This window comes from Somniosus microcephalus, chromosome 18, assembly GCF_052327205.1.
Source record: "Somniosus microcephalus isolate GS21.2 chromosome 18, FLI_Smic_1.0, whole genome shotgun sequence".
NCBI classification, from domain to species: Eukaryota; Metazoa; Chordata; class Chondrichthyes; order Squaliformes; family Somniosidae; genus Somniosus; species Somniosus microcephalus.
In genome coordinates this window covers 20133172-20149125 of record NC_141004.1, presented here as the reverse complement: position 1 = coordinate 20149125, position 15954 = coordinate 20133172, and the positions used below count along the sequence as shown (strand labels likewise).

At 49.0% G+C, this 15954-nt stretch overlaps 1 protein-coding gene across 3 annotated transcripts in view; it reads left to right on the top strand.

Moving 5' to 3' along the window:
• Positions 1-15954, top strand: part of LOC147105087 (N-fatty-acyl-amino acid synthase/hydrolase PM20D1-like) — a 99766-nt gene that overhangs the window by 72547 nt on the left and 11265 nt on the right. For all 3 annotated transcript variants that reach the window (XR_015081675.1, XM_086011164.1, XM_086011165.1), the window contains exons 9-10: positions 6950-7021; positions 15177-15342. Coding sequence is in view for 2 of the 3 variants with exons in the window: in XM_086011164.1 (XP_085867290.1) it covers positions 6950-7021; positions 15177-15342 (238 nt within the window). In the remaining variant the exon portion in view is untranslated. The remainder of the gene's footprint in view (positions 1-6949; positions 7022-15176; positions 15343-15954) is intronic.

Here is a 15954-nt window from a genome sequence, read left to right as displayed (position 1 = left end):
GGCATTCTGACTTGTATGGCTTAGTACTGCATGAGGTGTTGCCTTCAACCACTGGCCATAGGATTTACTGGTAATCAATGGTAAAGTAGTTCTCAATCAACCTGTAATAATTGCATCAGGGTACGGTCTCAATGCTTTAATCTAATTGAACAAATTTAAGCGATTTGTTATAAACCATTATAAATTTAGCTTTCGTGGTTTTGAATCCCATTTGAACATTTCAATCAGATTGCTGTCTTGAAAATCATTCCCAGGTATCCATGACTTTGAATCATAGAATACTATCGCACAGAAGAAGGCCATTTGGCCCATCGAGACTGTGCTGACTTCCTGCCCATTAATCTACAGCCAGTGGCTCAGTGGGTAGCACCCTTCGTCTCTGAGTCAGAAGGTTGTGGGTTCAAGTCCCACTCCAGAGACTTGAGCACAAAAATCCAATCTGACACTCCCAGTGCAGGACTGAGGGAGTGCTGCACTGTCGGAGGTGCTGTCTTTTGGATGAGACCGAGGCTCCGTCTGCTCTCTCAGGTGGATGTAAAAGATCCCGTGGCACTATTTCGGAGAAGAGCAGGGCAGTTATCCCCTGTGTCCTGCCAACATTTAACCCTCAACCAACTTCACTAAAAAAAACAGATTGTCCGGTCATTATCACATTGCTGTTTGTGGGAGCTTGCTGTGCGCAAATTGGCTGCCACGTTTCCTACATTACAACAGTGACTACACTTCAAAAAGCATTTCATTGGCTGTAAAACGCTTTGGGATGTCCGGTGGTCATGAAAGGCGCTATATAAATGTAAGTCTTTCTTTATACTGATTCTGCAAAGATTAAAGTAGAGAGAAGAAGGGTTGGAAAATTCTGTACCATAATTAGTCCTATTCAGTATTGTTTATCATGGATAACGTCATCTCGAAGTTTAATGCTATGAAAAAGAGCAACTATTCAAAAGGAGTATTTAGCATTTTGAATCTGTTTCCATTTGGTTTGTGGGTATGAACTTCCCTCCAAACTTTCCTTCTACCTAACATGCAGCTCAAATCAATTTTCCACTGGATCCCCCTAACACCTCCTGCTCACTCCCTCATCACTCCTTCCAGATTTGTGCTGCTGGTGTCTGTCAGCCCTTCTTACAGCTCTTTGAAGGCAAGGCAGTGCTGAGAGAACCCTCAAGTCTCGTTGGCTTGGTGCCCTGATTGCAAGCACATCATTGTTGCAAATTCATGTTTATTTGCAATTTTAAAATGTGAATTTGCAATGTTCCAAATGGAAAATGTTTTTTGTTGCTTATATTCCGGCTTCACTGGTTTGTCCTTTTTTGAATTTGGCTTGGAAATCACGCAATTAACTTTGTGTCACGCAGAAGAGAGTGGGTCGGGGTAGGCAGGCAAGAGTGCAAAGGAGAGTGGGTCGGGGGTCACGAGAAGGAGAGTGGGTCGGGGATCACGAGAAGGCAAGTGGGTCGGGGGTCACGAGAAGGAGAGTAGGTCGGGGGTCACGAGAAGGCAAGTGGGTCGGGGGTCACGAGAAGGAGAGTGGGTCGGGGGTCACGAGAAGGAGAGTGGGTCGGTGATCACGAGAAGGCAAGTGGGTCGGGGGTCACGAGAAGGAGAGTGGGTCAGGGGTAGGCAAGAAGCCAGAAGAGAGTGGATCGGAGGCAGACAGGAAGGGTTAGGACAACAAGAAATTGTAGGAAAACACTGCAGATTGGTGTCTTGCTTATTCTTCTGATGTCAGTTCTACTTATTGGCAAATTCAAAGAATGTGAACAATGTATAAGATTTACCCAGGATTAACTAATCAACCCTTCTCTTTTCTGTAGGATAGGTTCTGCTTTCTCTGTTATGTTAATTAAGGTGTTTGTGTTTTTCCAGTGTTTTTTCTTGGATGTAAGTACAGATCATTGTCACGTAGAAGCAGCCATTGAACACCAAAAAGATTATAATGTACAAATTGCTGCAACTTTAATGAGACCAGACTTATTTCACAAGGAAACATTCCAGAGCCATTCAGATTTGTATAAGTGATTATAATAATGCATCAGGGATATAGTGGTGAAATTTTACATATCTCTGTAAAATCCCCAAATAACTTGGCAACTTTTCTCCAATCTGTGCGTTTTGCTAGTAATTGAAATTAAAAAGGGACAAAAACACTAAAGGGTCGATTTTGGCTTTTGGAATCCTAGGACCCCATTTTGCATATTTAAAGGGGCCTACCGCCTAAGACAGGCGGGCATGTCGGGCCCCCATTGGTAGGCCCCTTTCAAAAATGTTGCCGGCCCCATTGTCAGTATAAGGCTACCGACCCCATTTTGAGGAGGTCATTACCGCCCATTTACGCCAGGTGATAAAAGTTGAAAATTGACCTCTAGAAGTTTAAAGCTTGCTTATTTTTAAGAACTGCAGTCAGACAACAGAGCAGAGAGAACCACAGCCATGTGGCGGGAGAACCACAGATGTGTAAAGGGACAGAGACAAAAACCACAGACACATAGGCGGACAGGGGAGAGAACCAGAGACACACAGAGTAATAGAGAGAGAGAACCACAACCACACACATAGGGAAGAGAGAACTGTGGACACATACATAAGGTCAGAGAGAGAGAGAGAGAGAGAACCACAGACACATGGGATGGAGAGAATGGTGGACACACACACACAGACACGGACAAAGAGAGAAAGAGAGAGAACCAGTTACACAAAGGGAGAGAAAACCACAGACACACAGGGACAGGGAGCGAGAACCACAGATACATATGGACAGAGAGAGAGAGAGAGAAAACTGCAGACACACACACAGAGGGACAGAGAAATTGATATTATTCATTTACTGCCAACGGTGGACTTGTCATGTGAGGAAAACTGATGCGAAGACAGGCTTAGTAACAATAAAATAATTTTCTTTTAGAGCTTCAGGATTTTGCTGCAGTAAAATTGAGTGTACCCAACTCTGGATGAGAAGCAGTAACAATGGAGGGGAAGGAAGGAGCAGGTGGGGGGAAGTGAACATTTTTGAGACTGAAACATGTCAGGAAATCATCAGCAGGGGCGGTAATGGCGAGGGATTTCCGAGGGATGAAAGAGTTTCAAAAATGTGCAGGACAGGACAGACATCGCTGCCGTCTGGGTCAGCTGTCTGCCTATCCTTTGAAGGTTTTCTCCAAGATGCAGCACGACTAGGAGCTAGCTCTGTTTGGTGGTCTCTGCGAACAGTGGGGCCTAACTTCACCCAGTTTAACAGTGGAAAAGCTCAAGCCTCATTTGCACATGCGCCCCGGGCCACTGCAATATTGAAATGTGACCTCCTGCACCGAATTCAAGACCCCCTTCGTGCGAATGGTTAAAGGTCAGCGGAGTATGCGTTACCACAGCTCCAGCTATTGCGTCAGGCTCCACAGCAGCCTGTAAACAGACCACCGGAGGCCACGGATGTAGCCTGCGGGTAAGTTTTTCCTGTTGAAAACTTGCCTTAATACGGAGCCAGGAGGAGGAGGAGGAGGAAGAGGAGGAGTGCACCTCCTGCCTTCACATCAAGACTGCGGCTGCTGTTGGCCGGCGGCACACCCCCCCCGCCAACTCCTGATTGCCTCACACCCCCCAGATTCACCTGTGGGCCTCCGCGGGCGCCTGAACCAGCTAAAATTGGGGAGGCCTCGAGCAGCGAGCTGTGTTGTTGCGCCCGATTGGCACCTGCAGCTTGCTGCAATTATGACGATCAGGCCAAAGGACCAATTTAGGGCTGTCCTCGGGCCTCTCTGCTCTGGCGGCGCGCTAGCATGAACTGTGCTCGTCTCATGTGCTAATGAATTTAGGCCCCAGTCTCTTCTAATAGCTCGGCAGCTCTGCCAACAGGAACATAGTGATACTGCGGTTGTTTTCAATCAGCATCAAATTGAATGGTTACGAAACATTGAGGGAGGGGATTTAGAACATCATAGAATCTTGGAAACTTACAGCACAGAAGGAGGCCATTCGGACCGTCGTGCCAGAGCTGGGTCTTTGAAAGAACAGTCGTGCTTCATCACACCCTCCCCCCCACCCCGCCCTTTGTCCATAACCCTGCAAGTTTCTCATCCTCAAGTACCTGCCCAGCTCCCTTGTAAAATTATTTATGGAATCGGCTTCCTCCACCTTCTCAAGGTCGAGCGTTCCAGATCCCGACAACTGTCCGAGTGAAAAAATTTCCCCTCGTCTCCCCTCTAGATCTTAAATCTATGACCTTTGCCTTATCCCCGCCGGAAGCGAGTTGAGATAGGACTTCAGCATGACCCCATTGTGACCCCGACCCATCTTCCCGGGTCGGGTCAATTACGTGCGCAGGGTGGGCACGCAGGAGTATCCCCCACTCTCCAAAGGGAGTCCTCAACTCCTGGGTGGAGCCTGTTTTAGGGGGGGGGGGCAGACAGAAGCCCACGAAATCTTCCTGCACTAAATTTTGAACGGGCTCTGAATGAACCCAGCAGCCATACAGCGGGAATTCAGAGGGGTTGGAAAAGGGAGCGTTGACCATCTCATACCTCGCAGCCAGTCCTCCCCACGCCAAAGCCCCACTACCACCTCCATCTTCACCATCAGCGCTCTAGAGGTGGGAACAGAAGGAAATCGGCCCGAGTCCCAAGCCACTCGAATTTTGGTCCGGGCAATCTGGATTTTAATTATGGTCCCCAAAAGAAACCATCTTCAAGCTGTGATCCCACTCCCTGTCCCTTCTCTGGTTTTGGCACATGATTAAAGTTGGTGAAACCAAATTAGAGTGGTGGGGAAATCCTTTAGGGGTGAAACTCAACTTGGGCGGTGAAGCAAAACAGGCAGTATCGCATCTGTCACCCATTATACGCCCCGCTGGATGTTGAGTTCCAGTAACTTCAATGGAACTGAATTTCGGGCGGAGCGTATAACTGGCCGCAGATGCGATGCCCCCAGCTTTGCATCCCTGCCCAAGTGGAATTTCACCCCCATCAATTCCAGAGACAATGTTCATTTCACTCGCTTGCTCTGTCCTGTTTATTGTGATCTGGAATAGCTGCAGGTTTGGAACAAATCCCGTTTTGTATGTCGCCAGTTTGCAGTACCTTGTGAAGAGTTGATGTAGTGATTTAAATTCTCTGGGGGGAAAATTTGTGTGGTTTGCATCACACGTTTGGCGCTAAAATGCCGTTGACAGCAGTAACGAAAGCTGAGGCCGGTTCCAGCGCTGCACGCCATATCGGTGTTGCCAGTAGCGCTGCCGGTAAACTCGATCGCCAGGGACCTCGCCATCAGGGAGATCGTGACGCCAGTGAGCGTGCAGCGCTCACTGGATGTCCGATCTCCCAAATTCGTTATAGCCATTTACCTTAATGGCAGCACAGAACAATGACAGGGAGAGCTGGCGTCTACCAACAGGAAGCAGGCTGCAGCAACGATGTTTAAAGGTACTGACATGAATCTTGACATTCATGTGGAAATGACTTATGAAATGATATTGGGCGGCCTGCTGGTGGCGCTGTCCAGGGAGAGTATAAATACTCGGGCACGGGCCCAGCTTGCTCAGGACATTCTTTAACAGGAACTAGTGAAGGACACAACTAGATCTCCATGTTGAAAAACAGTTGATTAAAGCTTTGTTTAATACTTAGACCAAGTGCCTAGTAGTTTTCTTACGTCAGGTACCAGCCCCAATCAGCTCCAGCTAACATAGTTCTGCAGTTTCAGTGGCTGTTTGCTACTTCCTGCAACTGAAACAGCTTTCTTTAGTTATTTCAGATTTTTTTGGTGACAGGGAATGTTGATTCAAGTGCAGAAGTCATTCATTATTTGTTAATGGCTTCTGCTCACAACACTTCCTAACAGTCATGGGGGCTGCAGGATTGAGGGATTACCTGAGGAGGATGAGGCATAGGAAGAGGAACAGGAGGGAGGGCGGAGGCAGCAAAACAATCGGCCTTTCGGATGGGCTGTCCGTGACTGGCTCATCAGATTCCCGATTCGCATGAATGAAACCCCAGATGCCCGTAGCTCACCACATCCCCATCATACCATCCCTGTCTCACGCCGTATCACAGCATGCTCCTGGGCACAAAGGTGAAATGAGAGAGACCACAAAATATTCCAAACACACTTAATAAATGTATCTATAAACAGATCACACACATCACATGAATTCTAATAACTAATGACCCTTGTGCCTGCCATAGTTGAATAGCTGTGAGATGTGGGTGTTAATGTTGCTAGGTAGAGATTGTTGGTGGGTGAGTGCTGGGAGTGTGGTGCATTGAGCAGTGTGTGAAGCTTGCGGTACAGATGTAGCATTTGTTGAAGCCTTCACTCACCCTGACCACCCGTGTGAGCTCATTAAACTTCCTCCTGCACTGTGTGTGGGTCCTGGGGAGCACACTGCTGCCCGTGATGTGGTGTGCCACCTCCCTCCACATAGTCTGGCAGACTTGTGGTGAGGGCCTCCTGCCAGTTGGGGGGTAAAGGACCGCCCGCCTTCTCTCCATTGCTAAAACCAATGCTTCCAAAGCTTCCTCAGAAAACCTCCAGGCTCTCTCCCTGGGGCGAAGATGCCATCAGGATTTGTAAATAGTTGCTCCTTCTCCTTGTCCTTCTTGTTATGGTTGTTGAGGCAGCTGCACACCCAACAATGCTGAGAATGAGGTGCTGCAGCATCAATGAACCTCCCCTTTAAGTAGTGAAAAAAGCCTGTGACAATCATTACTTGCATTTAGACTGGCCCCAATATTGGTCCATCTTTTTCAGTGTAACGCCAATGAGCTTGAGCTTTTAGACTAGAATCATAACTGCAATCATTTTAATGAGGAGTGACAACGAATTTTGTGTGCAGCCTAGACGATTTTCAACTGGCGCTACTTAACCATTTTTAGTCTAAACACTGCCCATTTCTTGGCTATAATGAATTTCTATCCCTCTATATCTTAGTTCAATTATTTTCTTTTTTTTTTCTGTGCAGGCGAACGTGATTGCTCCTTCGGCAAGAGCGACAGTGAATTTCCGGCTCCACCCAGTGCACACACTAGAAGAGGTATTCTGAATACTAATTGAGGCGTGACTCTAAATGGGAGCTCCTATGTTAAGGTTGATTGGTTTCCCTTTATTTCAACCAAGCAAACACTACAATTACCGATTATTATTACTGATGTTAATAGACATTTCCCAGTACCTTGTAAATAATCTTACAGCACTCCTCAAAGGGGTGAATTTGCTCAAAAGTTTTTCGCAGTTTGGCAGCAATCCAGTTTGCGCGTGTAAACAGGGATTCCGCTGACGTTACACCGGGAGACGTCGTGAGGAAATTCCAGTGTGAGTTTTCCTTTACTGTACTCCAGATCTCTTAGTGATAACCTTGCAAAAATGATGTACAAAAAAAGTATGATGCCCTTTTGTGAACATGGTTCAGTGCTTCAGAATATTTCTAGCACGTAGCCACAAAGCAGCAAGAAACCACAGAATAAATGGTAAAATTTTTCCATTACAGTCCTGTATCTAACATGTCAGCTTGGCTCAGTGACGGCCCAATTACCTCCGAGTCAGAAGGTGGTGGGTTCAAACCTCAATCCAGGTACTTGAGTACCACATCTAGTCTGACACTTCAGTGCAGTACTGAGGTCGTGCTGCATGGTCGGAGGTACTGTTTTTGGATGAGTCGTTAAGCCAAGGCCCACCCATCTGCCTGTTTAAGAACGGATGGCACTATTTGAAGAGCAGAGGGGTTCTCCCGGTGTCCTGGCCAACAATTATCCCTCAGCCAACATCGCCCAAAACAGATCATCTCATTGCTGTTTGTGGGATCTTCCTGTGCACAAATTGGTTCATCCTCTTGACCAATATCCAGTGACCCCAATTGGAAGTGTGTGGATCAGTCTGTGTTGTGATACCCCATCCCCTACATGGGCTTACACACAAAGAAGACACTTGGATGAGGTACCACAATGCTGCAGGAATTTGTCGACCCATACCCTGACACAAGCCTCTACCTTCAGAGGGTGGAAAGGACAAAAGAATTGAGGGGTGAGAGAAGTACCATCTACTCTATGTACGAACACACAGTGCTCTGATGTACCGCATATTGTACGTACAGCGCAGAATAATATGAGCTAAATGGTCTTGATGGGTGCAAGTAGTAAGGATTGGAATTCTATTAATGAAAAACAGAAGAACATCTGTTTTGTAATTAACGACTCCCTAATGAAATTGCAAGAACCTGCGGCTTTGAGATGTGCGATTTCTGAGACTTATGATTTTTGTAAAACAGGTCATTATTTATGAAGAAAAAGATACTTGTTTTTCCATTAACAGAGGAATCACAAACCTCCAATGTTAGCACACTGCATTTCGGGGTTCTGTTATTACCTGAACTGGCTTGTGATTCACCACAGCTAGCAGTGAACAACCTGCCCATGAGATTAAGATATCTGCTTTATTTGCCCTATGATTAACTGAATGCTGCCACCGCTCCCTTATTTTTTTAAGGCATCCTTAACTCGTTTCTCACAAATAAGAAATTGTATTGATTCATGACCCTCTGCTCCAGCACTTCACGTTTGTGTTGGAGCATTAGCCTGCGGTTTTCTATGCACTCGTAGGAACATAGGAATTGCTAGCTGAATAAAGTTCATCCAGTTCACCTTCTACCATCCTGGTAGTTGCATGATGCAAGGATAATGCAGTTGCTGACTCATCATAGCAAACAATCACTGTCAATTAGTCTACACCAGACCCAGAAATGACACAAGGAAAAACCCAGTGGTGCAGAGCTTTGGGGACCGTAGGTTCAAAGTCACCTTTTTCCTCCAAGCACGCTACACTCATCCCCACTCTTAGAACTGGCATAGAAGCAGTCAGATTAACATGTGGCTAAAGGGCTGGTGTGGGAAAGAGGGGTTCCTTTTCATGGGACACTGGCACCAGTACTGGGACAGGAAGGAGCTGTACCGATGGGACCGGGCTCCACCTTATCAAGGAACATAAAACAAAATAGTAAAATATTTTACGGGCACATCAATTAAAAAAAGGAAGGTCGGGATGGGAATAGGGCCACTAAGGGATGGACAGAATAATACCACAGGCAGCGATAGAGAGATGGCAGAAATATTAAATAATTGCTTTGCTTCAGTATTTACCAGGGAGATAGAATAGGTGGACATGACATTGGATGATGAGATTAGTAATGAGATAACTGCATTTAAAATAAAAAGAGGAGATATATTAAATAAACTAATCAAACTCAAAGAGGATAAAACCCTTGGTCCGGACGGATTACATCTGCGCATTTTAAAAGAATCGAGGGAGGAGATAGCAGAGGCATTACTACACATATTTAATAATTTATTAGAACAAGGTGTAGTGCCAGAGGTCTGGTGGATAGCTAACGTAATATCTATATTTAAGAAGGGAGATAGAACATGTCCAGGGAACTATAGACCAGTCAGCTTAACATCGGTGGTAGGAAAAATAATGGAATCCCTACTAAAGGAGAAAATAGAAGAACATCTAGAAACCAAAAATATAATAATGAATAGTCAGCATGGATTTCAAAAGGGAAAGTCTTGCTTGAACAACCGCATTGAATTTTTTGAAGAGGTAACATAGAGAGTAGACAAGGGTAATGAAGTAGATGTAGCATATCTATATTTTAAAAAGGCCTTAGATGTGGAGTCAGGGGACAAGTAGCAGAATGGATAGCTAGCTGGCTTCAAGACAGAAAGCAGAGAGTGGGAGTAAAAGGTAGCTATTCACAGTGGCGGAAGGTGGGTAGTGGTGTTCCACAAGGATCAGTGCTGGGACCACTGTTGTTCACAATTTACATTAACGATTTAGACTTTGGAATCAAAAACACAATTTCTAAATTTGCAGATGACACCAAATTTGGGGGGAGATAGTCAATACTGAGGAGGACGGCACCGAATTACAGGAAGTCATTAATAAACTTGCAGAATGGGCATATAATTAGCAAATAAATTTCAACACAGATAAATGTGAGGTATTACATTTTGGTAGGAAGAATAGGGAGGTCACTTATTACTTGGAGGGTGCGAGTCTGGGTGGGGTCGAGGAGCAGAGTACAAATACACAAATCATTAAAAGTAGCGACACAGGTTAACAAGGCCATTAAAAAAAGCAAACCAGGCACTAGGGTTTATTTCTAGAGGTATAGAATTGAAAAGTAGTGAAGTTATGCTAAACTTGTATTGAACCTTGGTTAGACCACACTTAGAGTATTGCGTACAGTTCTGGTCGCCATATTATAAAAAGGATATAGAGGCACTAGAGAGGGTGCAGAGAAGATTTACAAGAATGATACCAGAAATGCGAGGGTATACATATCGGGAAAGGATGAACAGGCTGGGTCTCTTTTCTCTTGAGAAAAGCAGGCTGAGGGGTGACCTAATAGAGGTCTTTAAAATTATGAAAGGTTTTGATAGAGTAGATACAGAGAGAGGCCTAGAAATTCAGTTGGGCGCGCCAGCCGTTAGCGCCTTAGGAGGAGTAGATCTCGAGCGCTAGGCGCTTATCGCCCGGGCGCAGCGCGATCTGCGCCTCTCCCCAACTTCAGGACACATTTAGCGCCGGCGCAAAGTCTTAGCGCGCGCCCTGCTGCGCGCGCAGATCATGACGTCATTTAATAGTGCAACGCCCTTTGTGCGCCCCAAACCGGAACTTCACTCGCGCCGGCCCATTGTGCGCCGGGCGGCCCGAGCCACTGTGAAGTGGAACGGTACACAGGCCAGCCGGGCCGCGGGGAGCGCTAATTAAAGGGCACTTACCCAGCAGTATAAAGGCCAGCCATTTTGCAGCATTCACTCTTGTGCAACGGTTTTTTGGACAGAGACCAAGGAGGAGAGTTTACTGGTTTGGACCAACACTTGGACAGGTATTTTTGGCTCAGACCAGAGCTTACCAATTATCTTTGCCTTCATTCAGAGCTCAGTGTTTGCCAGCATATAATGGGGGCTGCATTGGGTGGCAACGCTGAATTTCAGCCTTATGCCAGAAGGGCTTACAGATGCCGTGAGAGAGTGGCAGCCCTGGCTAGACGCAGAGGGGGCAACAGGCGTCGCCAACTGAGGCCTTACCCACGCAGGGTATACCGCCAGCAGACCTCCTATCTGACCATGTCTGCCGCGATGTGTGTTAGGAGGCTGCGATTCCGAAGGGAGGTGGTTGCAGACACCTGCCGGCTGCTTCAGAGAGATCTGCAGCCACAGCTGATGCGCAGGACGTCTCTGTCGGTGGCAGTGAAGGTGACGGTGGCTCTCAACTTCTATGCCTCCGGCTCCTTCCAATCCGCTACTGGGGTCATCGCTAACATCTCCCAGTTCGCCGTGCATTGCTGCATCCGCCAGGTGACCGAAGCCCTTTTCAGAAGGAGACATCAATTCATCTCCTTCCCCATTACCCTGGACAAGCAGCAGCAGCGTGCAGTGGGGTTTGCAAGAATAGCGGGCTTCCCCATGGTGCAGGGCGCCATTGACTGCACGCATGTGGCTTTGCGGGCACCTCTTGAGCATGCCGAGGAGTACCGCAACCGGAAGGGCTACCATTCCCTCAATGTACAGCTGGTGTGTGACCACAGGCAGCGCATCCTAGCTGTCAATGCCCGCTTTCCAGGCAGCAGCCACGATGCCTTTATCCTGCGACAGACAACTGTGGCTGACATGTTCCAGGCACAGCCTCCCCCAAGAGGATGGCTTATCGGGGACAAAGGCTATCCTTTGTGTACCTGGCTCATGACCCCGCTCCGCGCGCCCACGACCCCTGCTGAAGAGACATACAACGAGAGCCATCAGGCGACGAGGAACCTCATAGAACAAACAATCGGCGTGCTCAAGCAACGGTTCCGCTGTCTCGATCGCTCCGGGGGAGCCCTCCAGTATTCGCAGGATCGAGTCTCCCAATTCGTCGTCGTTTGCTGCATGCTGCACAACCTGGCTATCCGCAGGACTCAGGCACTGCCACCTCACGTTGGACCACCACCTCAGGAGGAGGAGCAGGAGGAGCATGAGGACGACGAGGACGAGGAGTACCAGCCCAGGAGGGAAGCACAAGGTCCAAGGGCCGCCCGTCAGCGGCTTATTGAACGTCACTTCTAGGCCCCCTGTCAGGGAATGGCTTGTGCCAATGATAGAACATGATTGCAGCCGCTCCGCAAGCCCTCAGCCGGTTAAGGCAACAAACACTTCAAAGATCAAACATGGACAATGTGAATAAATAAAATGCTTTATTGTACAAACTCTGGGCCCTTCCCACATGAAAACCAAAAACAGACGAAACCCCCAAAAAACACTCAAACACATTACTCGCTCCCACAACCTGGAGAGGATTAACAAAAGAGGGGAACTAAAATGGCCGTCATTCTCGGCCTTCGTCAAAAACAAACATCACATCATCGGCCTTCAAAAAACAAACATCCAATTCTCGGCCTCAAGAAACAAACATAAATGGCCACACATTCGACTATTTGGCCCGCTAGGGCGATGCCTTGGCCATCTTTGGGTGGCCCCTGCCCGCCCTGCTGCTCCGCCTCAAAGTAAGGCCATTGGCTGCTGCAAGGCTGGGGGCAGGCTCCTGAGGGGCACATGTCGTGACGGCAGATGCCCTTGGGGGTCGGCCTAGTCGAGGTCTGGCCGTCGAGCGGGCGGCTGTTGATTGCTGCAGCTGTGGCTGGCCAGCATCAGTCGCTGCAGCAGCTCCTGGCAGCTCCACTGGGGGAGTGGCAGTGGCGGCTGGAGGAATGGCGGCAAGCTGGCGGATGGCAGGCGCTCGCTGGTCGCCTGAGACACTGGCACTCGCCCGGGCCAGCACTGCAGCATGCGCACCAATCTGCCGAGGGACAGACCGCTGTGCTGCTGCAGCGCGCCGGGTGCCCTGGCGATGCCTGGCTGACCCAGCGAGTGTGGCAGCAGTGAGTGCCCGTGTTGACCTGTTCACTGACCGCAGCAGAGCAGCCAGTGACTGGACGGCACCACTGATCACCTGGCCAGTCGCTGACAGATCTGCCCGGTATTCCGCCCGACTGGTGGCCTCTAAGGGCCCGAACTCGGCCACACTCCGAGAGAGGGAATCGATGGACTCAGGCAACCATGCCACTGCCGCCATGAGCTCCGTGTGCCGGCGCTCCGAGTCCGCGGACAAGTCTTCGAGGCGTTCCATCTCCTCGGCGAAGGGCATCTCCTGACTGGAGGCCGGACTCTCCCTCTGGGGAGAAGGCCGCCGAGCTGGCCGACCCTTCCTGTGTTGCTGGAGGCCGCTGGGCCCAGCAATTGGACTCCCCTCCAACGCATCCCCCCTCTGGGGAGAAGGCCGCCGAGCTTCCACCCCCCTCCCGCCTTTCTGCAGCACGCAGGTCCCAGGAGCTCCCCTCCCCTTCGACGCTTCCGCCACGCTGCCCTCCAGGGAAGACGTGTCCCCTACATTGGCCTGGGTGGCCGCGGCTGAGGGTTCCCCTGATGGGCCGCCTTCCTCTTGCTCCTCCTCCTGCTCCTCCTCGGAGGGTCTGTCACTGGCAAGTTGAGGGACCTCCTCTTGACCATCTGAAAGCAGGAAGGCACAAGAGTAGCTTTAGAGTGAGGAGAGGGCGTCAGTGCGGGATGCATGAGTGGTGGCATTCAGCGCATTGGTCGGACAGTGGCAAAGGATGTAGATCTGATGCGCAAGTGGGACGAGAGAGGTGCAAAAGGTGATGTCCTTGCCATTGCTGCCCAGAACAGGGTCGGCATCTCCACATGCAACGGGCCCAATCACCCGGCCACCCATGAGGCGCTCCACGCGATGTTGCAGGTCGGTGAGTGGCTGGATATGGGGTCGGCCTCCCCCGGTCGCAGTCCGGCTCTTGCGATTATTCGCCAGCTTGGCCTGCAAGAGAAAGGACGGCCTCTAAGTACAGTGTGTCGCCGTGATTTTGTGTGCACTGCCTCCCATGGTGGAATAGCCTGGCCAGTGTGTCGCCATGATCTGGTGTGCAATGCCTCCCATGGTGGAATAGCTTGGCCAGTGTGTTAAGTGCAGAATGTGCAATTGATGCTCATGCCTGTCCCATAGCTGCTGGATGAAGGCTGGCCATTAGAGCTTTCAGGTCCCTTTGCCCATAATGTGAGGTGCACATGCAAGGATGAGGAGGTCATTGGAAAGGGTACTCACCCTGACAATGCGTGTGAGGTCATTTAACTTTTTGCAGCATTGGGCACCGGTCCTGGGGACGTCGCTGTTGGCTGACAGCTTGCTGGCGACATGCCTCCAGGCTCTCCTGTAGACGCGGACCATCGCCTTCTTGCCATTGTCCGGGTACAAAACATGGCGCCTCTTCTCCACAGCAGCAAGCAGCACACTCAGATCACGCTCTGAGAAGCGCTGCGCACGTTCATGGGCCTTCTCCATGTCTTCAGGCGCTATTTGGGTCCAGCAGCAGTGTTCAGGCCTAGCTGGAGGGCTCCACTATCCAGGGCGTGGCAGCAGACACAGTCGACCCTTCCCCCTTAAGAGCTGGCCGGCGCCAGGGTGTCTGCTGTCAATCACGAGATGGCCGCACCTGCGCTGCGCCCGGCCTCGGCGCTATCGATCACCACTTCCGGCTTAGCGCCCAAAGAGAGGCGTCCAGCAGCAGTTTTAGCGCTCGCCCGAACTAGTAGGGCGAAGCTAATGAATATCGGAGAAGTGGCATAGATTTGGCGGCGGCCGCAAACTTTAGCGGACGCCCCACTTTAGCGCCCCAAAAGTGGCGTCAATGAATTTCTAGGCCAGAGTGTTTCCACTTGTGGGGAAGAGCATAACTAGAGGCCATCAATATAAGATAGTCACCAAGAAATCCAATAGGGAATTCAGAAGAAACTTCTTTACCCAGAGAGTGGTGAGAATGTGGAACTCGCTTCCACGGGGAGTGGTTGAAGTGAATAGTAATAGATTTATTTAAGGGGAGGCTAAATAAGCATATGAGGGAGAAGGGAATAGAGGGTTACGCTGATAGATTTAGATGAGGAACGAGGGGAGGAGGCTCGAGTGGACCATAAACGCCGGTATGGGCTGGTTGGGCCGAATGGCCTGTTTCTGTGCCCTATATCCTATGAATGATGCAACAGTTTGAAGTACACAGAAATCTGTGAGAGATTATCGCAAAATGTTTTCCGTCAGTTGTCAGTGAAAGTTAACGCTATGAATTGTGTTTCATTCAACTTTCTTTCCAGCTTCTCAATCAGATTCAATATATTATTTCTGATGAACGAGTGAAGATTGAAGTTCTACAGCACCATCCCTCGCTTCCAATGAGTTCTTACGATGACACCTCACTTGGGTATCAGGTTATCAAAGCAACAATTGGAAACCTATTTCCTGAAGTAGCCATCACTCCAGGTAAGAGAGAAATTCCTAAACCAAAGGCTTTCCATTACATTTAAATGAGAACAAGGTAACGGCTGGAATCTCGCAAGGCGAGAGATTTTGATCCGCTTGCTCTCCATCTCCTGGCAATGCTGAATGGTTTCCTTGGCAACAGATAGAAATTCTGCAAATTTCACAACCAGAAATGTTTAAATTGCCATTTGGATTTGTGACTAAAGCGTTTTTGAAGTCTGGATTTGTGCATCATAGTCATCTGTTATTGTGGTGATGTAACCTACAAATGACCAGGAAGTGTGGAAAAACAGCACTCCTGGTTAAGGAACTAATTTAGTATTACCTCACAAAGTTCAATCCAGTCCAGAAAAACAGGGGGTGGGGGGGGCGGTGTAAGTCTATGCGAGTGTCTCTGTGTCTGTATATTGGTAACTTCGCGGAAGTTTGTCAGAAACTCACTCCTCCAGCGATACAACATCATTTGAACCCTCCGCTCCTCTGACTTCAGCCTCTTACGCATTCGCCTCACCATTGGCGGCCGTGCCTTCAGCCACCTAGGCCGCACATTCTGGAATTCCCTCCCTAAACCTCTCCACCTCCCTTTCCTGTCCTTAAAACGAATGTCTTTGA